This window comes from Chelonia mydas, chromosome 1, assembly GCF_015237465.2.
Source record: "Chelonia mydas isolate rCheMyd1 chromosome 1, rCheMyd1.pri.v2, whole genome shotgun sequence".
Lineage (NCBI taxonomy): Eukaryota > Metazoa > Chordata > Testudines > Cheloniidae > Chelonia > Chelonia mydas.
In genome coordinates, this window is record NC_057849.1 from 196,491,935 (window position 1) to 196,515,275 (window position 23,341).

The window sequence follows — 23,341 nt, forward strand, 5'->3', positions numbered from 1 at the left end:
CTCCTGGGGCGGGCCTGGATAGATTCTGGCATTCTGCTCCCCCTCTACGAGGATGGTGGGAACATTTTGTACCAAGACCAAATAGAACATCTCTGGCTTTGCTACCATCCCCAAACACAGCTGAGAACCTTTTGAGGTATCTTGGGGCCGAGTTATGGTTTGGGGTGGAAACCACATGGAATTTAGCCATTTCACGTGGTTTCTGCTCCAAACTAGGCAAACTACAAGGGTTTCAGTTCAGTTTCACTGCAAGATTGTTTGCGGGGAGAGGGGGAAATATGGAAGAGAGACCATGCAAATCCTTTGTGGAGCCAAAACTGATGCAAAGTGACTTGATACTGCCACAGCTCTGCTCTCTATACATGCTCACAGTTCCTTGATGCAGATGGGCACGTGTAGGGACACCAGAATATCAGAGCTGAAATCCACAGTGGGTTTAGGTTGCTACTATCTACAGTTTGGGATACAAGGAGAGAGAGGTCCTGCAGCTGTTACAAATGGGACAGTAAAAAAGTTGGGGTTGAGTGGGGACATGTCCCCCAGCATCTCCCCTCCACCGGTGGTTCTCCCTACAACAGTGGGGATCTGCGAAAGGGGAATTTTGTCTTACAGCTGGGGCATGAACCACAAAGTTGAGGATTACTCTGAACTGGGAGTGCGGAGGTGAGCATAGGCTAGAGCAGGGATTCTCAAATTTCCTTGCATCTTGACCCCCTTTTGACAAGAAAAATTACTACACGACCCCAGGAGAGGCAGGGGTGAAAGTAAGGCGATACAGGCCGGTACGGCGTACTGGTACAAAGTAGCCGCCAGTACTGGCCCCTACCGCTGACTTTAAAGCGCTGCCCTTTTTGAACCCCCCATCGGCGGCCCTGCCAGGTCCCTACCAGCACAGCCGCCAATGGGGGGTGCAAACGGGGCAGCAACGTTAAAGCCCTGCAATGGCCGTGCTTTAAGCAGGGTCCTTAAAGCACTGCCGCAGCAAAGGACCCTACTTAAAGCGCTGCCATGGCAGCGCGGCAGCCAGAGCCCCGGGCCCTTTAAATCGTTGCTGGAGTCCCAGGCGGCGCGGGCCAGGCAGCGCAGATGGACGCTGACCCCAGCCCCACCCCTTCTGCCCAAGGCCCCGCCCCTTCCGGGGGGAGAGGGGCAGAGCAGCCCCATACCAATAAGAGCTCAATTTTACTTTCACCCCTGAGAAGAGGGGACCGAAACCTAAGCCTGCCTGAACCCCGCCACCCGGGTGGGGGGCCAAAGCCAAAGCCTCACCACCCCAGGTGGGCGAAGGGGGTGGGGACAAAGTCAAAGCCCAAGGGCTTCAGCCCCGGGCTGGGGGCCTGTAACCTGAGCCCCGCCACCCAGGCCTGAAGCCATCGGGCTTTGGCCCCAGGTGGTAGGGCTCAGGCTTCAGCCCCAGACCCGAGCAAGGCGTGGGGACCCACAGTTTGAGAACCGCTGGGCTAGGATTACCACCTTTTTGAAATGCAAAAAAACCGGCAGCCAACCCCCAACCACAGAGCAACCCACTCCCCCTTCAACAGCCACTAGGGAGAGAACGCATATAGATAACATGGATAACATCACATATCTCCTCACTCTGCGTGACTCAAACCCTCTTTCACACAGATGCGTGGTGTGCTTGCGTGTCGGTGGGCAGACAGCTGCTACATTTTCAACAGTTTTGATCCGCTATCGTTTAAACTGCGGAAGTGGGAATGTTGCCGCATCTTTAGCTGGACCCAGAAACTTTTAACATTAGATGTCCCAGTGTATTGTGATGATGATGCAAATCTTTAGACCCACGTAAAAAAACCCCGGCAGATTACATTATTTTTCTGGCAACTGGCAAATCCATAAAAAAAACGGCCAGGCTGGTCAAATAGAGGGTTGCCAGGTGTCTGGCAGGTGTCTGATCGGTGGCGCAGCAGGGCTAAGGCTAGGTTCAGGCTAGGCAGTGCCTAGATTCAAGTGCGATCAGGGAAGCTCCGGCCAATGGGAGCTGCAGGGGCGGTGCCTGCGGTGCAGGCAGCGTGCACCACGGAGAGCCACCTGGAGAGCCACCCTGTGCCTAGAAGCTGAACGTGACAGCCGCTTCCGGGAGCCGCGTGGAGCCAGGGCAGGCAGGGAGCCTGCCTTAGTCCCACTGCGTCGCTGACCGGGAGCTGCCTGAGGTAAGCGCTGCCCAGCTGGAGCCCGAATCCCCACCCTGGCCCCAGGTCAAAACCCCCTCCCACACCGTAACTCCCTCCCAGAGCCCATACCCTAACTCCCTGCCCCAGCCCTGAGCCCCCTCCCGGAGCCCACACCCTCTCCCACACCCCTACCCCAGCCCTGAATCCACTCCCGGACTCCAGACCCCTCATCCCCAGCCCGAAGCCCTTCCCACACCTCATATCCCTCATCTCCAGCCCAGAGCCCGCCCCCGCAGATACAACCTGCCCCCCCCATCCCCCTGCCCCAGCCCAGAGCCCCCTCCCGCACCCTGAACCCCTCATTTCTGGCCCCACCCCAGAGCCTGCACTCTCAACCGGAGCCCTCACCCCTCCCACACTCCAATCCCCTGCCCCAGCCCAGTGAAAATGAGTGAGGGTGGGGAAGAGCGAGCGATGGGGGAAGGGAGAACGGAGTGAGTGGGGGACGGGGCCTTGGGGAAGGGGCGGGGCAAGGGTGTTCAGTTTTGTGCAATTAGAAAGTTGGCAACCCCTAGTCAAATAAAGCCAAGTGGTAACCCTAGCATAGGCCCATCTCTGCTGGAGGCATAGATCTATCCATTTGTGTCCATATGTACGTGTCCTTGCATGCGCTGGGGCTCTAGAATGCAGTAAAACCCTTCCAAGTCCCCCCTTCCTCGATCTTCTCCTCTCCCGCTTGCTTCATTCCTTTTGTAAGGAGCTCTGCCAAACCACGTGTTTGTTTTCTGTGCACGTGCAGCTCTTGCCAGCTCCATTGCACTGGGGAGGGGAAAAAAGCAGGGGCTGGTGGGGAGAGAAACTGAGAGCAGGCTACTGCTTTCCAAACTCTTATTTGTTTAAAGCTTAAGATTGTTTGAGAGAGCTTTTGGAGCGAAGGGGAAGTAGCAGGGGAGGCAGGGAATGAAGAAAGTAAACTGGCTGTCAAGGAAAGCAAACTTTCCAGCTGGAACTGTTGCCTGATGCTTATTGTGTGAAGACTGGGGAGAAGCAGCGCATTTACAGTCTTGCTCCTTGGGTCTGTCCAGACAGCACGCAAGTGTAAAGAGAGAAGAGGGGGAAAGCAAGGAGCCAGGGACTGAGTCATGTGGGACATCCTGTTACTGTCATTCTCTGTAAGCTGTCTGAGGCAGGAACTGTGTGTGTGTGTGCGCGCGGTTGGCCGGCCCTGGCATCCTGATGCTAGTTAGAAACCCTGGATGATACAGTAATGGTGAATATTAAAGAACAGTATTGTCCGGGGGTGCTTTTATGACCACTAATGTTTAGTAGCTGTGCTTGTTAAGACAAGGGCAAATCTCATGTTCTGGGGCCCTTGTCCAAAGTCACACAGCAAGTCAATGGCAGAAAAGGGAGTAGGTTTCCTGACTTCTATTCTGGTGTCCCAGTCCTGGCCCGGACCATCTCCCAGACGTTATGAAGGTATTTGCCATGTGGGTGCAGCACTACAGAATTGGTTAGCGTTATTTGTGGGAGGGAAGATTTAACTTCAGCTATCGTAATATTTACTTGAGGAATCAGTGACTGGCAACGAGACACTGAACTTGGTTTGAATGTATATGGCAGGAAAGGATGTTGGATTTGACTGTCTGTAAGATACTTACATGGTCCCCACACCCTTAATACCTCCCAGTTTTAATGTGTCTATCCTCACAACACCACTGTGAGGAGGACAATGTTGCTATTTCCATTTCTCAGATCAGGAACTGAGACACGGAGAGACTAAGTTACTTGGCCAAGGTCACACAGGCAGTCTGTGGCAGAGCAGGGAATTGAACGCAGGTCTCTGGAGCTCCAGGCTACCACCCTAACGACTGGATCATGCTTCTTCTCAGATGAGTGGTTGGATCCAGTCTGTCAAATCCTACAGTATGTTTCTCAAAGTTAGCATCCCTTCAAGCCTGTATCTGAACAGGTAAAAGTGGAAGGGCCTGCAAACTATAGCTATTTACAGATGTCCCCTTGACTGAATTGGTAAAGGCAAACTGTGTCAGGAGATAACATGTGGGTGTGGCCCACATTGGACTCCAGAACTCCATAAAGCAGCACAGGGGTCATCAATAGAAGGAAGCGTCATAGTTTGCACCCGTGTGCCACCACTCGCTATCGGCCGCCATCCCTCACTGGCAACAGAAGAGGAGGTGGCTGCTTGTGGCCTGATGGCACACACAACCCCCCAGCAGCTTCAGACCCAGGTCTTGTGGAGGGATAAAGCCCAAAGTCAGGGAGCAGCCTTGCTAGTGTTTGTGAGCATATGTGGAGACAATGGTCCCTGTGAAACTGGACAGCTGCTCTCCTAGTCAGTCTGTTGACCTGCACTTCCAATGTGACCATCACCAAGGTTCTCACCCTGCCCTTGTTTCAGCTGCTATCCTGAGTGGGTGATTGTCTTCAGGGGAGCCTGAGCTGAGCTAATAGCTCTGCGACTAAGGAAAAGGCTGCCCACATTTGAGTCAGTCTTCACCTGATCGTTGGCGAGAGGGAAATCTATCACCCTCTTCTGAGAACTCCCTGTCACCTCCAGCCCCTGGAGCTTCACCTCGGGACCATCACTCACAGTACCCTTGTGGAGCAGGCTGCCATGGCAGGTCATGAAGTCCTAGATTTTTAAGGCAAGAAGTGTCTATTATATCACCGGGACTGACTTCCTGCATAAGACAGACTATAGAATTTTCTCCAGTTACTCCTGTATTGAGCCTACTAGTCTATGGGTTAGCTTGGTCCTAGCCCATTCAGGGGGTTAGAGCACAGGGTTAGCATTCTGCAGGTAAGCCAGAATTGGATCAGGAGCCAGCGAAGAGGCCAAAGCACTGTCTTCAGGCAATAATTTTTCTCTTCTCTGTTGGTCTCTGGCACTGACATAGAGCTACATCCCATTGGGCTCTTTCCTTTGAATGTTACTGACGTCCCATTTCGGTGGGAAATTGAGCATAGTAGAGAGTCAGACGAGCTCCGTTTCTGCCCACAATTTTTTCAGGTTTTCTCAATTTAAAAAAAAAAAAAAAAAGTGATTTAGTGCTGCTGAAAAGCATTTGCCTGATAGCCTTTGGAGACCGAAATCCTCTATTTATTCCCAAACAAAAACCATCACTAAAAGTGATCTGCAAAGGAAAATAAATTTTGGGGTTATGCTCTTTTTTTGCTTCTTTATGATATATATAGAAGGGTTTATTTTTCTCCCCACAAAAAGTTGTGCTTCATATTCAAAATTCTTGCCTTACCTTAGTTTTTCCCTGGAAGACTCAATATACAACGAGTAGGTTTATGACTAGAGCTGTGTGAATAACCAATTTTTTTTCACTTTGGTGGCTGAACCAAAAGAATAAAATATTTCACTTTGGCTCAGCCCAAAATGAAAAATGTTCATTTTTTGGTGGTGGGCAAAATATTTAATTTCAATTTCAAGGGTTTCTTTTAAAATGTTTGTTTTTAAATAAAATTAGCCAAACTCGAAAACAAAAAATATCTTTCTAAAACAAAAAGTCAAAATGTTTAGAACTTTCCAACTGTTTTTCTAACAGAAACAGTTCGCCAAAATAGACCTGAATTCGCAAATTGCAGGTTTGTGTAAACCCAAACATTTTTTTGTGGAAAAAGGTTTTGCACAGGTCTATTTATAACATCACAAATACTAAGAAAATGAAAACTAAGCAACTGAACAGGGACGGATTTCTGGTCAGAACGTTCATATTTTGACAATATCTGTTTAACTCAAATGCCTGATAAACCTCTGTGAGGAAAGATCTCATTGTTAAAGATTCAATATTGCTGCACCTTCCAGTAAGGGAAGAGAGAGCTCCCAGTCCACATCTCTGGTCTCCCAGGAGAAAACGGGGAAGACTAGAAATATCAGGAATGTCAAATCTCATGTTTTTAAAAAAACAATACAAACAAAACCCCACCACCATCACTCAAACCAAACCCCATGCGTGTCTCTGTGAGAGCATGTACATGCATGCTTGCGCGTGCACACAGTTTATTTGGAACAAACCTTCCAGGCTTCCTCTAATACATCATAAAGAAGCAAAAAAGACACTTCTTCCCCCCCCTCCCCCACCCTTTGCCGTTCACCTTAAAAACTTAACAGCAGACCACTTTGGGGACTGACCTCACACTGCACAGGTTGAATAAAATAGCATTGGAGCTACAGGTCAATGATGGAGAGAGTGCAAATTCACTGGCAGTTTTCCCTGTACAGTATGTGATGGGGGACGCCTCCAAAGCCAGTCAGCAGGTGATTAAACTTTGTATTGATTGTACCGGCAAGTCTTTTGTCCTTTCTGCATTGTACACCCTTTTGGATTTGAGGTTAACTGGGTTAAACTAGCGTCAGATTCGTTGACTGGAATTTCTGGGCCTGCTTCCACTGAAGCCAAGGCAAAGGTCACCTTGACTTCAGTGGCAGCAAGATCAAACCCTTTTTATGATCTCCTAGAAAAGTTACTGCAGGAAACCTCGGGTGGACCATTGGATTACAAAAGTTTGGTCAATTCGCTCTAGATCAATGACTAACTCTAGAAGGGACTCCTATGCTGACTGTGTGACATACTTGGCAAGATTGTATATTTAAAAAAAAGCTGAATATTTAAAAACATCTGTCCAAGTTTTTTTTTCTGCTTTGTGGAACAACCTATTTCCTCACTGAGACAAGAAAGACACTGGTTTATCACTTGCAAATTCTTTGTTTTGCCTGTAGCTATTTCCTGCTGTGACCTTTGTTTTCATTATATTCTAACTGTCAACTCTGTGTTGTCTCAGAACTACAGTTAAAAAATTACCACCAAGACTGTCAAAAATAGGACTCTAAAGTTAGCTCCTTAATCCATATTTTGGCATCTGAAAAAGTGGCCTGATTTTCAAAAGCATGAATAACTGTCATCTCTGTGTAAGCGGGGGAAAAGTCCCTCTATTGTGGGGAACTTTCCTGGCTTCTGCACTACCCCGGTGAAGTATACTAGCGAAAGGATCTGAGTCCTCACTCCCACTTCCTTTACCCAGAGGCCTCCCTGCCCTTGAGGACTCCCCTTCCACTCTCCTGTCTGGCAGAGTCCTCCTAACCCCAACAAGGCTGGGCCCAGGATTCCTAGGGGGCTCGACCCCCAACCCTGCTGTGGTCACCTAGGACAGGGGCTAGGGTGTCCCCACTCCGGGGTGCTCTCTCTGCACTGGGCACTTCTCTGACCCACTGATCATTACATATAATTTAAAGCAAATGCAAATTATTTAATCAACAATCAATTTTAAAAAGAGTAAGGAAAAATGGGAAAGGTTAAAGGAAACACATCACCCCACTCTGTGGCAGGGATCATCACAAACAGTGTCTCTGGAATATTAGGGCAGTTCACAGTCTGTTCCTTGTAAGTCCCGGGCCTTCTTCTCAGGCCCTGGCTGTGCTGCAGGGATGCTGTGAGTTGGACACTCGCTCTGGTGGTAGCTACATGCTCTCAGGCTCTAGGTGGCAGGGCCCTTCCTCCCAGTGTTGCCCCCCGCCCTGTCAGGGTTACCAATCCCCCTCCGAGTCTGGCCTGCAGAGCCTCCTGGCTGAGGCGTCTCCCTGTGCTGGGCCCACTGCCCAGGGTGCCCTCGCTCTACCCAGCTGCTCACGACACCGGGCCCCGGACTGCTCCAGCCCCAGCTCCAGCTCCACTCTGCCTCCGCACGGCTGCTGCTCTGCCTCCAGCTCCCTGGGCTGCTTCTCTGGCCCCTCTGCCTCTGGTTGCTGCGGCTCTGCTCCCAGGACAGGTCTGCTCTGCAGGCTGCTTCTGTGACTCTGCTCCTAGCACTGACGTGCTTCCTGGTCTGCTTTTCTGGCCCCTCTGGCTCTGGTTGCTACACCTGTCCTCCAAGGGCAAGTCTGCTCTCTCTGGGCTGTGCCTCTGGCTTTGGGGCTGCAGCTCTGCTCCCAGGACAGGGTCTGCTCTCTCTGGGCTGCTTTTCTGGTCCCTCTGGATCTGGCACAGCTCTGCTCCCCAGCTCAGCTTGAGCTCCTGCTTTCTCCTTAGCTCGGCCCCACTCTGTCTGACTCAGACAATTCCAGCTCACACGGAGGAGGATGGGACCCCCCTGGCCTCCTGACTCCCTGCCCCAGCCTGTCATTCAGGCTGACCTGGAGTATTGGCCTCTTCCCCATTGTTCCTGGGGACTGTCAGTCTCAGGGTCCTGATTTCCCATCAACCCCCCTTTTAGTACTGGGAGCTAGCAACTAAAACACCCACGCTGAATGTTAGTAAGGGGGCAACAGTCCCCTTACATTTGAATCTGAGCGCACTGCACAATAAACTCTTTTGAGAACAAGCAGTTCTGTAATGAGAGTCAGAAATGGTAGTTATTGACAGCTGTCCGGTACTCCGACCTCCATGTTCGACATTTCTAAAGTATTTCCGTGTGTTTATTAACTGGCTGTATTAGTTTGTGGCAGTGGAGTCTTTGGTTTTGTGGTTAATAAGATTTATTTGCATTTGTATTTTTGTTTGTTTTTTAAAGAGAGGAAATTGTATCAGTAGCTATTGGAGTGAGTGGATACTGTGAAATATATTGTCAGTGGTACTGTAATCCTGACCCATATAACATGACTGAGACGTGGAAGAAAAGATCAATCTCTTCCCAGCTTTCCGTCACATCCTTATTACGCAATGCAGTCCTCCTTCTTTGGAAGACTGTGAAGCAGTCAGCAGCCCATTCCATGACTATTTAATCCAGACCAGGTTTTAGGGAAGGCTGGTGTGGTGACACTAGGTATCTGTCAGTCTGGGACAGCTTCAAAAAAGAATCACCTTTTCAGTCAGCACAATGGGGTCCTGCCTCTTAATTGCCTCACACCCTAGTGACTGGTGTGAGGTCTTGCTGGGCAGGAGGGTTTTCTTGGGCTCTTTTGGGGATATGCATCAGATGGGGAAGGCAATGAGAAAACAGCACTGTCTGATCATTGCTGCTTGAACCTCTCTAGCAGTCAGGGCAAAACACAGCATAGTGGGACCTGCCAAACACCAGCTCCAACGTCCAGCCATCTCGCTTTCCCTCCTCAAACCCCTCTTCTCTGTTTTTCTCCCTTTCTGCCTCCCCAGCTCCCACCGCCTCTGACACCCTTGGTCTTTTGCCCAGCATTGTTTCCTTTGCGTCTGACTAGCCTGTCTCCTTTCGGACCTTCCTCCTGCCCAACAGGCAATTACAACCCCGGCCCCAGACTTCAAGTGTTTTTTTTGTTGGGAAAGGATGAGAATGAAAAACAAACTCAGCGCCCGGAGTAACGTACCCAAGCCACAGGCACATCTCTGCCGGGAGTCCCCGAGACACAGGAGTATCAGCTCTTCCTCTGCTCCTCTCTCTGGCTGATATTCTGTCAGTTGGTTTGGCTCAGTAAGAAAACCCCGGGGTTCAGGGCTGGGTTAAACCTAATTGGGACCGAGACTCAAACAAGCCAAAGCTCCTTCCACCCCCTCCTCCTGACCAATTGTGGAACTGTTGGCTCCCTGGCTTGCCAACACTACAGACTCTTCCCCAGTCCTCCTGATGAATTCCAACATGCTGGCAGTGCCCCGTCTGTTCAGTGGATCTTTTGGTTCAAACTGTGTGGATCCATAGGTCCCCCTTCCAGGCCAAGGCCCCGATTCTGCCATATTCCACACTGCTTGTCTGGGATACAATTATTTTTGCCTTCTCTTTTAAACCAGTTGAGGGTTGTTGCTTTTTTGTGTATGGTTTGATTACTTGTTCTTCTTCCTACAGTAGAAGGCTGTGATTGTGTGCTACTGCTCCAGGAGGTGCCGTTCACCTAGCCACAGCCCAGAGGGATAGGGGACAAAGATGGCTTTAAAGTTACCTTTGCCCTCTTCTGATTCTGGGCTGGTTGGGGACCAAAATGGCCACTGGCATAACTTGGATAGCCCAGGAAGCTTCTCTGAATTACAGCAGCCCTGCATAAGCTGTTTGTGGGTAGCTGTGCCACCCAGGATCTCCATTGTGCTACACGTTCTGGGCCTGCCCTGGTATGCCCCCTACCCCAGCGTGCTTGAGGCTGGCAAGCGGCCTGTGCAGGCCGGCCTTGGGCTGACCATGCAATGCCTGCACGGAGGAAATCCTCCTTTAGCGGGTTAGGAGGCCAGAGCAGAAGAAAAAATCCCTCCTGAAATTGTTTACCATTGTTGCAGTCTGTCACTCTCCTTTGCATTTCTTCTCACTAAGTGTGTCTGCCTCACCTGCCCATGCTCCCCCTCCCGTCCCTCTCTCTCTCCCTTTTCTCCCTTTGACTACCACGTCCCCCTGTGGAGACAGAGCAGGAGAACTGAATAGTGGAGAGAGAATGAGAGATGTAGAATGCAGTGAATTGAGGGTGTTTAACTTAAACAAAAACAAAGACACATGTCACTGATTAGTTGTGGCCTGTCATCTAGGAGTAGGGTGCCACTTGTTTGCCCTGCAGGTCAAAAAATAGTGCAGCGGGATTTGAAAGGAGGAGATGGGTGAGTAACTTCATGAGTCCAATAATGTAACACATCCTAAAATGAGAATAATCCCTGTAAATTACACTATAAACGCTTTGGGGGCAGGGATCGGCTTTTACTATGTGTTTGTACAGCACCTAGCACAACCGGGCCCAGACCCTGACTGTGGCCTCTGAGTAATACTATAATGCAAATAGCAGATAAACTAGTATTCTGGGGTGGCAGAAGGTAGGATGCTGGACTAGATGGGCCAATGGTCTGATCCAATACAGTAAATCCCTTGCTTCTAAAATCAATGTGGTATTAACCCATGGTATTCTGACACTGTGTTTTTTGCATCTCCACATCACGCTGTTGTCCATGTGCAACTCTGTCCCCTGCATGTCTCACATCTCAATACTCTGTGCAGATGCAATATTTTGTTGCAGAGTCCAAAATAAGTTGAACGATGTAACTGTTCAGTGAGCTGAGTTTGCAGCACCCGTGGGACAAACCCACAAAAAACAGGCTGGGGGGAAGAGGATATCTGGTGGTCTGCCAAATAGGCAGCAAACCTCCATGAGCAGAGCAGTGACATCGCTGTTGGTTTTACAGGCTGATCCTTCTCTGTTCTCTGAAAGCTTGTTTGGGGTGCAGGGCAGGTTGAGTTGCAAAGCTGTGGACTGCTGCTTCGAATCTCACAGGGTGATACTATTAAGAGGTGTGAAAGGGTCATTGGCTCATTGAGATTTTCCCTTATGCAACTGCTGGAGATGTCCTGTCTCTCTGGGGACTGTCAGGTATTAAAGTGACACGAGAGTGGCTGTTAACCAAAAGGCTGGAATTTCTGCAGATGGATCAAGGAGGAAAGGGCTAGAGAAGATGGTGAGGGAAGTCATCTAAAGCCTGTTGGCATCTTTCCCTGGTGGGAGTTGAATTTAGGGGGGTTGTTTGGCTAGGTGTTTCCACCCCTGCCTGTGTGGCTCAGAGAAGGAGCAGGAAAGGGCAGCAGTTCTGAGCTTGACGCCGGCACAGCTTCTGCTTTCTTGGAGCATTTTATTTCTGAAGAGGTTTCGTAGCTCAGTCTGCCTAGGCCTTTTCAGCAATCAGGGCTGCGCTCGGCAGACAAGGGCTAAGCCACTTGGGGAAAGATGGCTCCACCAGAAGGACCCAAAAGCCACCTCTACACCAACTTGGGCTGGATGTTTGCCCGAAGAGCGGGCTTGGGAACGTCTTGACAGCTGGCCCACTTTATGCTTATTCGTTGCTTCCTTCTCCTTCGTCTTCAACCACCTCTCTTCTCCCCCACCCCAACCCAAAATTCCAGCCCTTCTCCGAGCCCCCAGCCTCTCCAGATTAGAGCTCTCCAGGGACTTCGGCCTTTTGAAAGGAAAAAAGAAAGAAAAAAGGGAGGGGGGGAGGAAGAAAGAGGGGGAACAGAAGAATGAAAACCGACCCAAGGGGCAATAGTCCCTCGAGCCATCTCACTGCATTACAATGAATGTGGACTCTATTAAGCTCCGTTCTGCCTGTTAGTGTTTCCCAGGGCAACACAGCTCCCATATGGCAAGCATGCAGCAGATTAGGGTAGGCCTCTAGGCCTCATTGAAGGCCTGAGGCTTGACTGGCAGTTGAACCCCCTCCCCGCTTCTCATCACACTTGACACTGCCTGTGTTTATCTAAAGCAAAAGGGTTGGGTGGGGGGGAAGGGGCATTTGGAAGGTTATTGTCCCGGGCAATGAGAGATAGGAGAGGAGAAGGGCTGAGGCAGGCAGGGATGGAGAAAGGGATGTTGGTGGGGGGTGGGAGATGAGGTGCAGTAGAAGGGGGCTACGAAAGCGAGAGGGTGGTGGGGGGGGGGGAGGAGGAAGGCCTCATAAATATTCAGGAGGGGTGTTGAATGGGGAGAGGAGAAATAAAGCAGATGGAATTCGTGTTAAAGAACAGCTACAATCACCCTCCAAAAACAAGAAAAGAAAAGCGCACGGCCTTAAAGGAGCGTAGGGAGCGGCGTTTATCCAATTAGCAGGGTTGTCAAATTGAATTTATACAGAATGGAAGGGGGAGTTGAGGGGGGAAATTAAGTGTGTGGGATGCGGGGAGGGGGGTGAGATATCGAAGAAAAGATGTGAGTTTTCTTTTTTCTTTACACTTTGACAAGGAGGTTTTATCCTTTAAAGGGCTGAAGCCATTGTCAGGGTGGGCAGAGGGTAGAGAAACTCGGACGATTAGCGTTTGGTGCAAGACTCCTTTTTGGGGAAGGGCAATAGAATAAGGAAGGTTACAGAACGAGGCACAAGTCTGGGATGTGACAGGAAAATGCAGACATCCCTTTTGCTTGCCTTGTATATTTGTAATGAATTTAGGGCTGGTTAAAGGTGTTGGGTTTTGGCAGCACGGGGAACCGAAGTCCTCTGTGCACAGGACAGATACACCACATGGCAAGCTTCCCTCACATAGTGCCCCCTATCCATCCATCCCAACTCAGAAGGACCACTTCTCAGTTGAGCGGGAGTCCAGATTCCATAGCCAATTCAGCCCTTGCTGTGCTGCTGAAACTGCCTAGGAGGGGGCTTACTGGCATTGCTGACAGCTGCTCACTAGAAAACGATACTCATTTCACATAGGCCACCAAAGAGCTGTTAGATACGACTGATATTCTCTCACTAGTGACCTGAGCCAGACTAGCAATGGAATGCTTTCTATCCCATTCCTATCTTTGAGCCATCCAATCTCTCTGTAGTGGTACCATGGGCTCTAGTAGAATAGAGTTCTTGGTTTTGTTTTGTTTGTGTGAACAGTTCTGCTCCAAGTGTTTGGGTTATTTTCCATCGTGGGCCTACTTAATTCTTTCTGGGGGGTACTTCTGCCTCTATACTCAAAGCCACTTTAAGCAAATTTCTGGTCTCTCCCTGCAAAGTCCTCTGATACACCCCCTCCCAAGTATGATCTACCACTTCTAAGGCAGACTTGCTGCTTTGCAAAACAGTGATGCTGTGCTCACCCCAAGTTATGTTCAGGATGCTTTAACCATCTCAACACCAAGGATGAGTTTAATCTGATATTTCTGTGCTTCCACTCTTCCTCCTTGACTGAGATCACTGGGCCAGATTCTGATCTCAGGAACAGCCAGCAAGAGCCATAAAGTTTTAGAGACTGAGTGTCCCTCTTTTCATTTTTTCCTTCCTGCCCTCCCTCCAAAAAAAATAATTTAAAATTTTTTAGGAGAAAGGAAAAACAAAACAAAACTTGGATATTCAGTACAAAAAATGGCATTAATTGAAAGTCACAGAGTTAATCATTCCAAAATCAGAGAATGCAATGTTAAGATGAAAGCACAGTCTTAATTCTGTCTCTATATGCATATGCATTATGATGCAGTATTTGAGAATTAGTAAGGACTGTAATACAAATATCACACAAATATTTGTCTACTACTTTAGATACACCAGTCAGTTTTCCCCCCGACCCAGGTTCTCCCTAAATAGAGTCCTCTGAGTGTGCAACTACTGTTAAATCTTTTCTCACCGCTACAGCTATCCCACGCTTGAAACGTCTCCAGGAGAGTGAGCGTAACTAACACTGTGACTTCCCCAATAATGTCAAGCTCTAAAATTAACCCTGTTTAGACTCTCTGCTGTGGGGGCGAGTGGTAGCTTACCTCCTAATGTTACTTAATATTTCAGTTTCAAACTAGCATGGCCTAGTATAGAGTGGTTTGAGATCTACAGAAGAAAAGTACTATATAAATGCTGCATGTTTGTTTATTACGTGTGTAATAGTAGTGACTAGTGGGGTCCCAACTGAAATCAGGGCCCCATTGTCCTAGGCACTGTACATTGTAAGAGACAATCCCTGCCGGATAGAGCTTACGGTCTAAATAGACAAAATGGACAACAGATTAGAGAGAAAATATCCCTATTTTACAGATGGGGAACAGAGGCAGAGAGAGATTCAGTGACTTGCCCAAGGCCCAGAAGGTGTCTGTGGGAGTGCCTGGAATTGAACCAGACCTCTGGAGGTGCCCAGTTCAGTGCCTTAACCACAAAACAGTCCTTCTCTTCAAGATATAATGATTTCTCCCCTCCCCTGTATCCAAGAAGTAGCCTGGAACAACCAAAAATTTGGTCCTTAGTACAGCAGCTGTGCTGCTGTCACGTTTTAAGTGTAGACAAGCCCTAAGTTTGTATCTGGATCTAGAGCCAAATGTCCCCACTGTTTGAAGCCTGGGTATTCGATAGGGATGGTCTCTCAGAAATCCAGTGTGCACAGACTGGTACATATGACCTGATGCTGACAATGCAAACTGGCCTCCTGCCTCAACTTCCTTGTAAATGTCACCAAATAACAGAAGAAATGGATGGTTTACTCTCTTGGACTGTGAGTGTCGTTAACTCCTCCGGCTTCTCTCAGCCAGTGGTGGCCCCTACTATGTGGGACAAGAGCACATGGCTAATTTATGTGTGCGTCCCTACTAAAGTGTGGTCTGGGGCACAGCTGTTCTGAGGTGGTAGATACGAGGATCCTGGGGTAGGAGTCCTGGTTTTCATATTCAGCTTCAGCTCTGACGTGCACTGGGCGGTCAGTGCAGCTAGGATTTTTAAAGGCAGCTCAGCACAGCAGCTTGTCGCCAAGGGGAGACAGCTGGGACCTTCAACACACACACAAAATAGTTCTTTTATTTTTATTTTTTTAGATGATTCCATCTAACTACTGATCACAGTGGGATATCCATGTTTTCTTATCTGACAGCTGCCCTGAGATCCAGATTATCCTTAGAGAAGTCCCCTTAATACTCTTTCCTTGGCCTGCCCATTCCTCCCTCTGTTTTAGTATATCTGGTGCCCAGACCACTGTAGGCCAATGGGAGATGGCTTAGCATTGTGCTAGCCCTGTTCTCAGCTCAGGTTGTGCTGGAGGATATAGGGAGAGCAGGAAATAATTTAAAAAATAACAGTAATACTTGGCACTGCTGTTGCACTTTTTCTCCTCAGAACTAAAAGCACTTTAAGAAGGTGGTGGTATCCCTATTTTACAGATGTGGAAACTGAGGCATAGACAGGCACAGTCACTTGACTAAGTCACTGAATGAGGCAATGGCAGGGGAACAGAACCAAAGCATCTTCATTCCCAATCCTGTGCTCTAGTCACTGAATCGCAAGGCCAGCCCATGCTAATCCAGTCCATAGTCCAAGAGATGTGGGGGAAAGAGGGTTGTCAGAGACAGGGTACACTCTCCTGGGCTTCAGCATTTTTCCTCCTGGTCTGTTCTGGCTTTTCATTTTTCCTTCCTCGCAGGCCATTCCCCCTCCCCTGGAGCTGTAAAGGGCATGTTGATGCCCAAGGGTAGAAAGGGGCTGTTTTCCGTTTGGGACCCTCATAAATTACAGGCAGTGTGGTAGTAACAGGAATTGTTTGGCTGGCCCTCGTTAAGCAGGAGGGGGCCTAGGTCTGTGGGCAGCATTTCCTCAGTAAAACCTTCAGCTTCTAATCAGCAAACACTTCTGTTGCTGCCTGTGTTTAATGCAAAGTGTGCTGGCTCTCGCTCCATCTCCTCCTCACATCTCTCTTCTGTCTCCTGCTCTCTTCCCTCCCCTCCCAACCTCATTCTCTCTTGCCCCCCTGCCCCCATCCACTCCACCCCCTAGTGCAGTGTGTGTGGCAGGGAACTAGGCTGACAGCTTTTTCACCCCACACATCTGATGCAGCCCTTGTTAATCTCACTATGCTAATGGCCCAGTTCTTTGATTTACTGGGCTGTCTGAAAGGGACTTGGTACCTTCACTGCACTGACAGGAAATTGTTATTTTAACCTGACAGGAAATAATTAAGAAAGAAAGAAAAAGGTCTTTCTTTCTTTTTCTTTTTTTCTTTTTTTTTTTTCTGTCAAACCCCCCCCCCCCCGACTTTAACCCTTTCTTTCCCAGAACAGTTGGTGAGTGTGAGGTTTTGATAGTGTAGGGCTCACATCCTGATGGAAGGAAAAGGGGTGCTTCTCGGTGTAGCTGCCTTCAGGGGAGGAGAAGAGGAAGTTAGGGACATTTTGAGTAAGGTTCCACTACACATTTGGGTAGAAAGGTGGAAATCGTTCCCATGGGACTGCAGTCCTATCAGCACCTAATGCTAGGGGAAACATGTACTGGGCATGCAACCTCTGGGCATGCAACAGAAATCTAGCTGGGAGACGGGGACATTTCGGGGATTGAGCTGCTCCATTCTGCATCTTTCACCTTCCCAGATACAAAGAAAGCCAGGTTGGTTACAGGAACGTTACTGAGATAGAAGTCAATCTACTTTCTTAAAATTCTTGACTGTGTTACTGCCACCACCTTAGGACCAGAATTTTCATTTGATGTGTTGGGAGCTGAGCGCTTTCGACAATCTGGCTCTGATTGTGGGTGCAACCGAACATATGAAAATCTGGCCCTGGATGTTAACTGTTCTTTCCGTTTTAATTATTTCCTTCATTTCCCCCCATTTATGCTGGCTGTTTACTTTCTACACTTGGCTCCCAGCTATGAAAGGAAAGGTTGTTATTTAGTGCCATGACTCTGACTGGGGGCTTGGGGGAGTACCACACCCTTACTGTGTTAAATGTCCTGCTCTTCTCATTCCACCAACAGCACCGTTTAATCCATCAAGTGCCAAAAATGAATGGATCAGTCTCAATTTTCTGCCACCTATTGCCCTTCATCTTTCTGCCAATGTTGGCCATCAGTTTTGTAATTGTGTGCGCATGGATGGTCCTAGCTGGGAAGGGTGCATTGCACATCTCTGCTTTTTGCCTCAGTGAAAAGCCTCTGGCAAGGGGGTTATGGAGGCCTGCAGGGAGGTCCTTCCCCCCAGCACATACTCCAAGAAGCACCTCTTTTTTCCTTCCAGTATTCATTCCTCTCTCTGCCAAAGCCATCCACATGGGCAGTGAAACTGAGCTAGTCCGTTTCACTCGGTGTAGGCTTCCCGCACTGCAGGGAAAAACTTAAATCTAACCCCCCAAAATTGTATTGATTGTTTTGTTTTAATTTCCTGAAAACGTTTCTGTTCTTGTTAGATCTTATAAAACAACAACCCACATTTTAGGCCTAAGCTACCTGACAGATCTTGTCTACACTAGTATAATTAGTACCTGTACTTTAGCAACTGCCAGCAATAGCACAGCTGCATCGTTGATGACAGAGGCATAAGCACTTGCCTAGAAGGGGCTCAGGCATTTGTATTGCCATGCTCTGAGCAGGTTTGGAGATAGCACTGCCTTAGTCCTGTCTACACTAGGGGGTTGGCGTCAGTACAGCAGCAATGTTGTTTGCATTTATTGACATAACGATATTAATGTTGCGAGTGTAGACACACCTTAAGGCAATAATTAAAGGTTTACAGTGCAGCCGTTGCATGGGTGAGTAGGTGATACTCTTGGCAGGAGGAGTTTCTGGGCCAGCTGTTAATCCTTGGCTGTGGGGGCATGGGAGGATAAGGAGGATGGGAAATAAAGTCAGTATCCTTTTCTAACTAGTATCCTATGGAAGCTTCCCATGTGTAATGGTATTGGGTCTTCTATCCTCTGTATGATGCAGTCACTAAAGAGTGACTTTACCTCATCTCTCTGTGGTATCTGCAAAGCACCTATCACTGTGGTATCCTAGTGTACATATCAATTTATTATGCATGCCTTAATTAGATCCTTTTGGTCTCTCTCACCAATCTGAGGCTGGCTTTTGCTTTTTCCCTACCTTCTCTCATTCCTCTTCCCTCTTGCCATTTTCATCTGCCTCAATTACTTATTCTATGTAGGTGTGGCCCCCACTGCTGTAGTAGCTGAGCATCTCACAGTCTGTATTGCGTTTATCTTCACAACGCCCCTCTGAGGTAGGGAGTACCATTACCTCCACTGTACAGATGGTGAAATGGGGCTGAGAGAAACTAAGTGACTTGCCCAAGGCCACTTAGGAAATCTGGGACAGAACAGGGAATTGAATCTGTGGGTACTAGCTACTGGTTGCCCTTGCTACTGGATCATCCTTCCTTTCTCAGCTTCATTGTACGCTGATCATGGTATAGAAGTGAGATTTACATCTTGGTGTAAATATGGTCCAGCTTGTCTCTGTCTGCACTCCTCTGGGAAGGGCCTGCACAGCTGGCATGGAGAATCCATAGCTCATAGAGAATCCCCACACTGCTAGGGACTGAACCTGGCCTCTTTTGCTGCATTGTCACTGTGGAGTGCAGCTGTCTTTGAGAGCCTCAGCTATAGTGAGGTAGTCCCTGAGGCAGGCAGGCCGTAGCTCATGTATGGGTTTGTAGATTAGGACCAAGGCTTTCAATTCAACCTGGAAGTGAAGAGGGTGCCAGCAGAGCGAGTGGAGCACTGAAATGATGTGCTTACAATGATCGTGCTAAATAGGTTGTAGCTTCTGTGTGACGCTCATGCTCACACCTGGGTAAAGAAAGATGTAGTTGTCTTTCCTGGAGGTAACAAAGGCCTGGATCACAGAGGTATGGTCCTTGTTAGACAGAGAAGGGCACTATCTCCTGATCAGCCTGGCGTACCCTCCCACCACTGCAATCTGCGGGTGATCACACATGTTCAATAGATCTCAGAACTGTAGCTGGCATATTCCTGAAGTTACAGATAATGGAGTCTTTTGATAAAATAAAAGTGAGTGGGAATTTGTGTAATAGTCGAAGGACTTAAATCTGCCTTGAGCCACTTGAGGGCAATGTGAACACACTCACTTGGGCTGGTCCAGCAGTGTGTCCTATGCAGAGCAGTTCTTCTCCACCTTTTTGATACCAGGGACTGGTTTGCTGCCTTTCTAAACTGTCAGAAAGATCTGAGGGACTGGTGCCAGACCACAGACAGGTCACTGAGAAACACTGCTGTAGACAGTTTAGAGGACATTGTGGGACAGACAAAGTGAGCATGTTATATAGATACTGATAAATAAGGGGGCTGATTCTCATTTATGCTAAGCCCTCTTCACACAAATCTGGTAATGTAAACAAGCCTGAAAGTGGGTGTAAATTATTTTTAATATAAATGTTGTTATATTTACATTTACTTTAAGGACTCTTTGTATTGCGGGAGTGACAAAAAGGAACCGCAGCGAAAATGAGAATCTGGCCTGATATATTTATACACCAAATTAATTCAGAGTGATCCCATAGCATGCTACACACTATCACTTCACCCACTTCTGAAAAGCAGCCACTCTGAGGTGGAATTTGGCAGCTGTTTAACAACATACCTCAACACTGCACAATAGTTTAAGATAGGAATTGAAAAAGAATGTCCTCTACCCATGGAACTCATCCAGTTGGAAGGCATCCATATATTCCATTTGCTAGGTATTTATTTATGATATGTGAACAGGAGGGAGGAAGCCTGAATTGGCTTGTAGAGGTTGAATTCATCAATGGCAAGATCTGCAGAAAAGCCCTTTCTTTTGAATTGCCTGAAGGATACCTTCTACCTCAGCCCTTACCCACTTCCCAACCCCCTCCCACCAAGCATGGCATATACAAATACACACCCAACATTTCTTGGCCTGTAAGCACCCTGGAGTGTGAAATCTCCAGTCCTAGCTCAGGAACCCCCTTTGTTAGAGATCTGATATTGCCAGGCCTCATGCCTGAAGCATTCGTGGTATACTTTTCTTTTCTTTTCCCTTTAATTGAACTGGACATGGAAAGGTACTGTACCGGCTGTGTGTTGCTAAGCTCAGTATAGGCGGCAGGAGTGATGACTGTGGTGTAAAAGCCTAGGGAGATAGCACTGCTTTGCAGAATCCAGACACCAGGAAGATGCCAGTAGCAATTCACCAGCTGATAATGCGGCTCTTCCGATGGCCAAAAAATGTGGATTTCTTTGGTACTAATTGTCTCCTTTGTTGGCCTCCATGGTCTAGTCCGTCTTTGGCTTCTCCTCTGACATCTCAAACAAGGGGGCCAGCCAGCCAGCTAGTGCCAGTAATTAACCCTTCTAAGCAGCACAGTCCAGCTGGCCATTTCCTGAGCTAAGAAATGCTACAATTAGTACTCAAACCCCTTGCACATATCCCCACATAATACACGAGAAATGTCTCCTTTCATTAAATCCTTTGCCTTTGGTTGCAGGTGATCCTGATTTGACATGCAAGGTTTCCCTGAGCAGAGCTGGGTGGAATGCTGTTGGCAACAAAGCCTGAAGCCACCCTACACTGCTTATCGGGGGCTCATTCCAAATTCAGATTAGGTTCATCACAAGGGTGTCTGAAGTTTGTGACTCTTGCAAGCAATGCTGCGATGTTCTGAATCCAAATTGCATGACGTTTGCTGGGATGCAAACCTAGCCGGCACTCCGAGCTGTTGGGTCCAACTTTTCTCCCTTCAGCGTTGGATTCCTTCAAGCCTAAAACGTGCATCAAGTGGGGAAATCTCTGTGAATTGGAGCTGGAGACATAGATCCAGGGATGACATAACGATTTCTCCATGTAGCCTGTGATAAATGCCATTTCCAAGGAGAGTGTGTGGGCCCCTTCGCTGATTTTTCCCAGCATTTAAACCAGAATGCTGTCTTATAACCACAGCCAAGGAGGGAGGCAACAGCATCTGGCAAACAAACTTCTTAAGCAGCACTTAGCTGTTTGCTTTGCTCCTGAAAGAGGTATCTTGTACACTGATAGCCTAGCACAGTGTTCAGTGGGAGTAATTTGACCTGGGGAGTGTGTAGTGTGTAGCCGTATACAGAGAGCTGAGGATGTCCTCCCTTGGGAGATTTTGTATATACCTGAGTCTCGACGCAATGGCTGACCGGCTGGGTGACTTTGGACAGGTCACTTAGGGCCAGGCTTGCAGAAGTGCTGAACATGCACTTTTGCAATTGAAGTCAATGGGAGCTGCTGATCAGTATACCCCTGAAAACTATACCCTTAATCTTCCGGTGCCAGAGTTTCTCTCTCTAGGAAACAAGGGTGATAATACCCAGGACTTTTGTGAAGCTTCATTAACGGTTGTATAGCGCTTTGAGTGACTCCTCTGGTGGAAAGTGCTAGAGAAGTATGATTATTCATAGGCCCCTTATGCCGCTACTGCTCCTGTGAGGAGGGTAGGTGGTACTGGAGCAGCGCAGGGCATTGGCTTGCACCCTTCTTCCTGTAAAGAGTCCCTGTAGGGAGGCAGTGAAACCAGAGGTGCCTACAATATCCTCCACTTCCCAGGGTGGGGAGTTGGAAAAGGAGGCACCACACATATCCCTACCTCTGTCCACCCGCTCGGGCCTTCAGTCTCAGCCATCCCTGGGCTTTGTGGGCTCCTCTGTTGAAACTGGGGAAGGCTGGTTGAGGAAAGAGCATCTGAGAATCATGTTTGATCATTTCCCTCCTGTCATCCGCAGGAAGCCACAGGCCCTGAGGCGGCTTATGGGAACCCCGCCTGGGTCCTTCTGCCCCAGGCTGCGCTGCACAGGATGACAATGACCCCGGGACGGAAGAGACCAACGGCTGCCGTCGCCTGCCTCATCCTAGCAGCTGCTGGTTGCTTTGCTAATTTGGGTGAGTTTACTCCTTACCCATTTTTCTACTCTGCCTTGAAATAACTGCAGGCCCTTAAGGTCTTGAAGGAATGGACCCTGCTTCCATCTCAAAGGGATCAGCCCCACCCCATCCTAAAGGGACAGTCTCTCCACCCCCCCACCCCACACACAGGCTGCAGGGGGTGTTATTGACCCCACTGCTTCATTAACGCGACGAACAATGCCCACCCCTGAAGGGGATCCCCCTTCCGCTCACCTGGTCCAATAATCCATCCCCCTTTTTCAGGTGATTATAGTATCCACAGTCCAGATAGCCACTCCCACACAACCTGCTCCTTCTTGCCATTTCCTTGATGGTCAGTGGCAGTGGAAAAGCATGTCACAGGGGCTGCGGAGGGTCTCCAGCACTCAAGAAGTTGTGTGACAACTGAGAGCTCCAGGCTGCCTTTCCTTCTGGAAACCTGCCCCAATGCAGGGGAGGGTTAAGAAAGGACCCTGGAGATCAGCGAGCTCCAGTTCCGCACTTGCCGAATGCACAGTGCGCAGCGGATTCCTGCTGCCTGACCACTTACTGCCAGCATAGGATCCAGCAAAAAGGAGATAAACCGTGAGGTTCAGTGTACTGCCCATAGCTCAAGCCACATCAAAATGAGAGGAGAGGGATCAGGAGTTGCATGTCTGTAGCTGAGCCAGGGTGAGTGGCTGTCCGCAAGGGACAGCATGTTTCATGAGCAGGCAAAATTTTGGTGGCTCTGGCCCCAGTGTAGTCTTTAATCTACCTTTGCTCCAATGCCTGGACAAGCCTAGCCTGCCTCCTGCATGCTTTGAACACCCAGTTCCTCTGTGTCCTTCTCCTAGAAGCTAAGCAGCTCTCTAGGAGCTCAGGCTTTTCAAGTGGTCTGTTATCCCTAAGCAGAAGAGCTTTTCCGTCTCATTCTTAGGCTGCTGCAGCAGCCTCCCAGTAGTGACTAGAGATGAGGGTCTGAACCAGAACTCTGAATAACCCAGAGGCTTTGAGAGCAGAATTATAGCCCCAGCTTTATGATGGACCAAACTAAATCCCTGGATCCAAACACACACTTAAGCTTTGGGGTGTCCAAAATCCAGAGCTGGACTTTCCAGCTTGGACCTCTCTCTACTTGAGACTGAGTCATTGTACAGTTCCAAGGATTGCTCTGCGTGAGGAGAGTGGCATGGGGTATGTAGTGTGACAGTGGAGGGGATC

At 48.7% G+C, this 23,341-nt stretch overlaps 1 protein-coding gene across 9 annotated transcripts in view; it reads left to right on the forward strand.

Annotated features, from left to right (window-relative positions):
• The window catches only part of BOC (BOC cell adhesion associated, oncogene regulated), an 80,853-nt gene that overhangs the window by 22,773 nt on the left and 34,739 nt on the right, over positions 1–23,341 (forward strand). For all 9 annotated transcript variants that reach the window (XM_037908927.2, XM_043538652.1, XM_043538647.1 and 6 more), the window contains exon 2: positions 21,979–22,135. In XM_037908927.2, coding sequence (XP_037764855.1) covers positions 22,051–22,135 — 85 coding nt within the window. In that variant the 5' untranslated portion in view covers positions 21,979–22,050. The remainder of the gene's footprint in view (positions 1–21,978; positions 22,136–23,341) is intronic.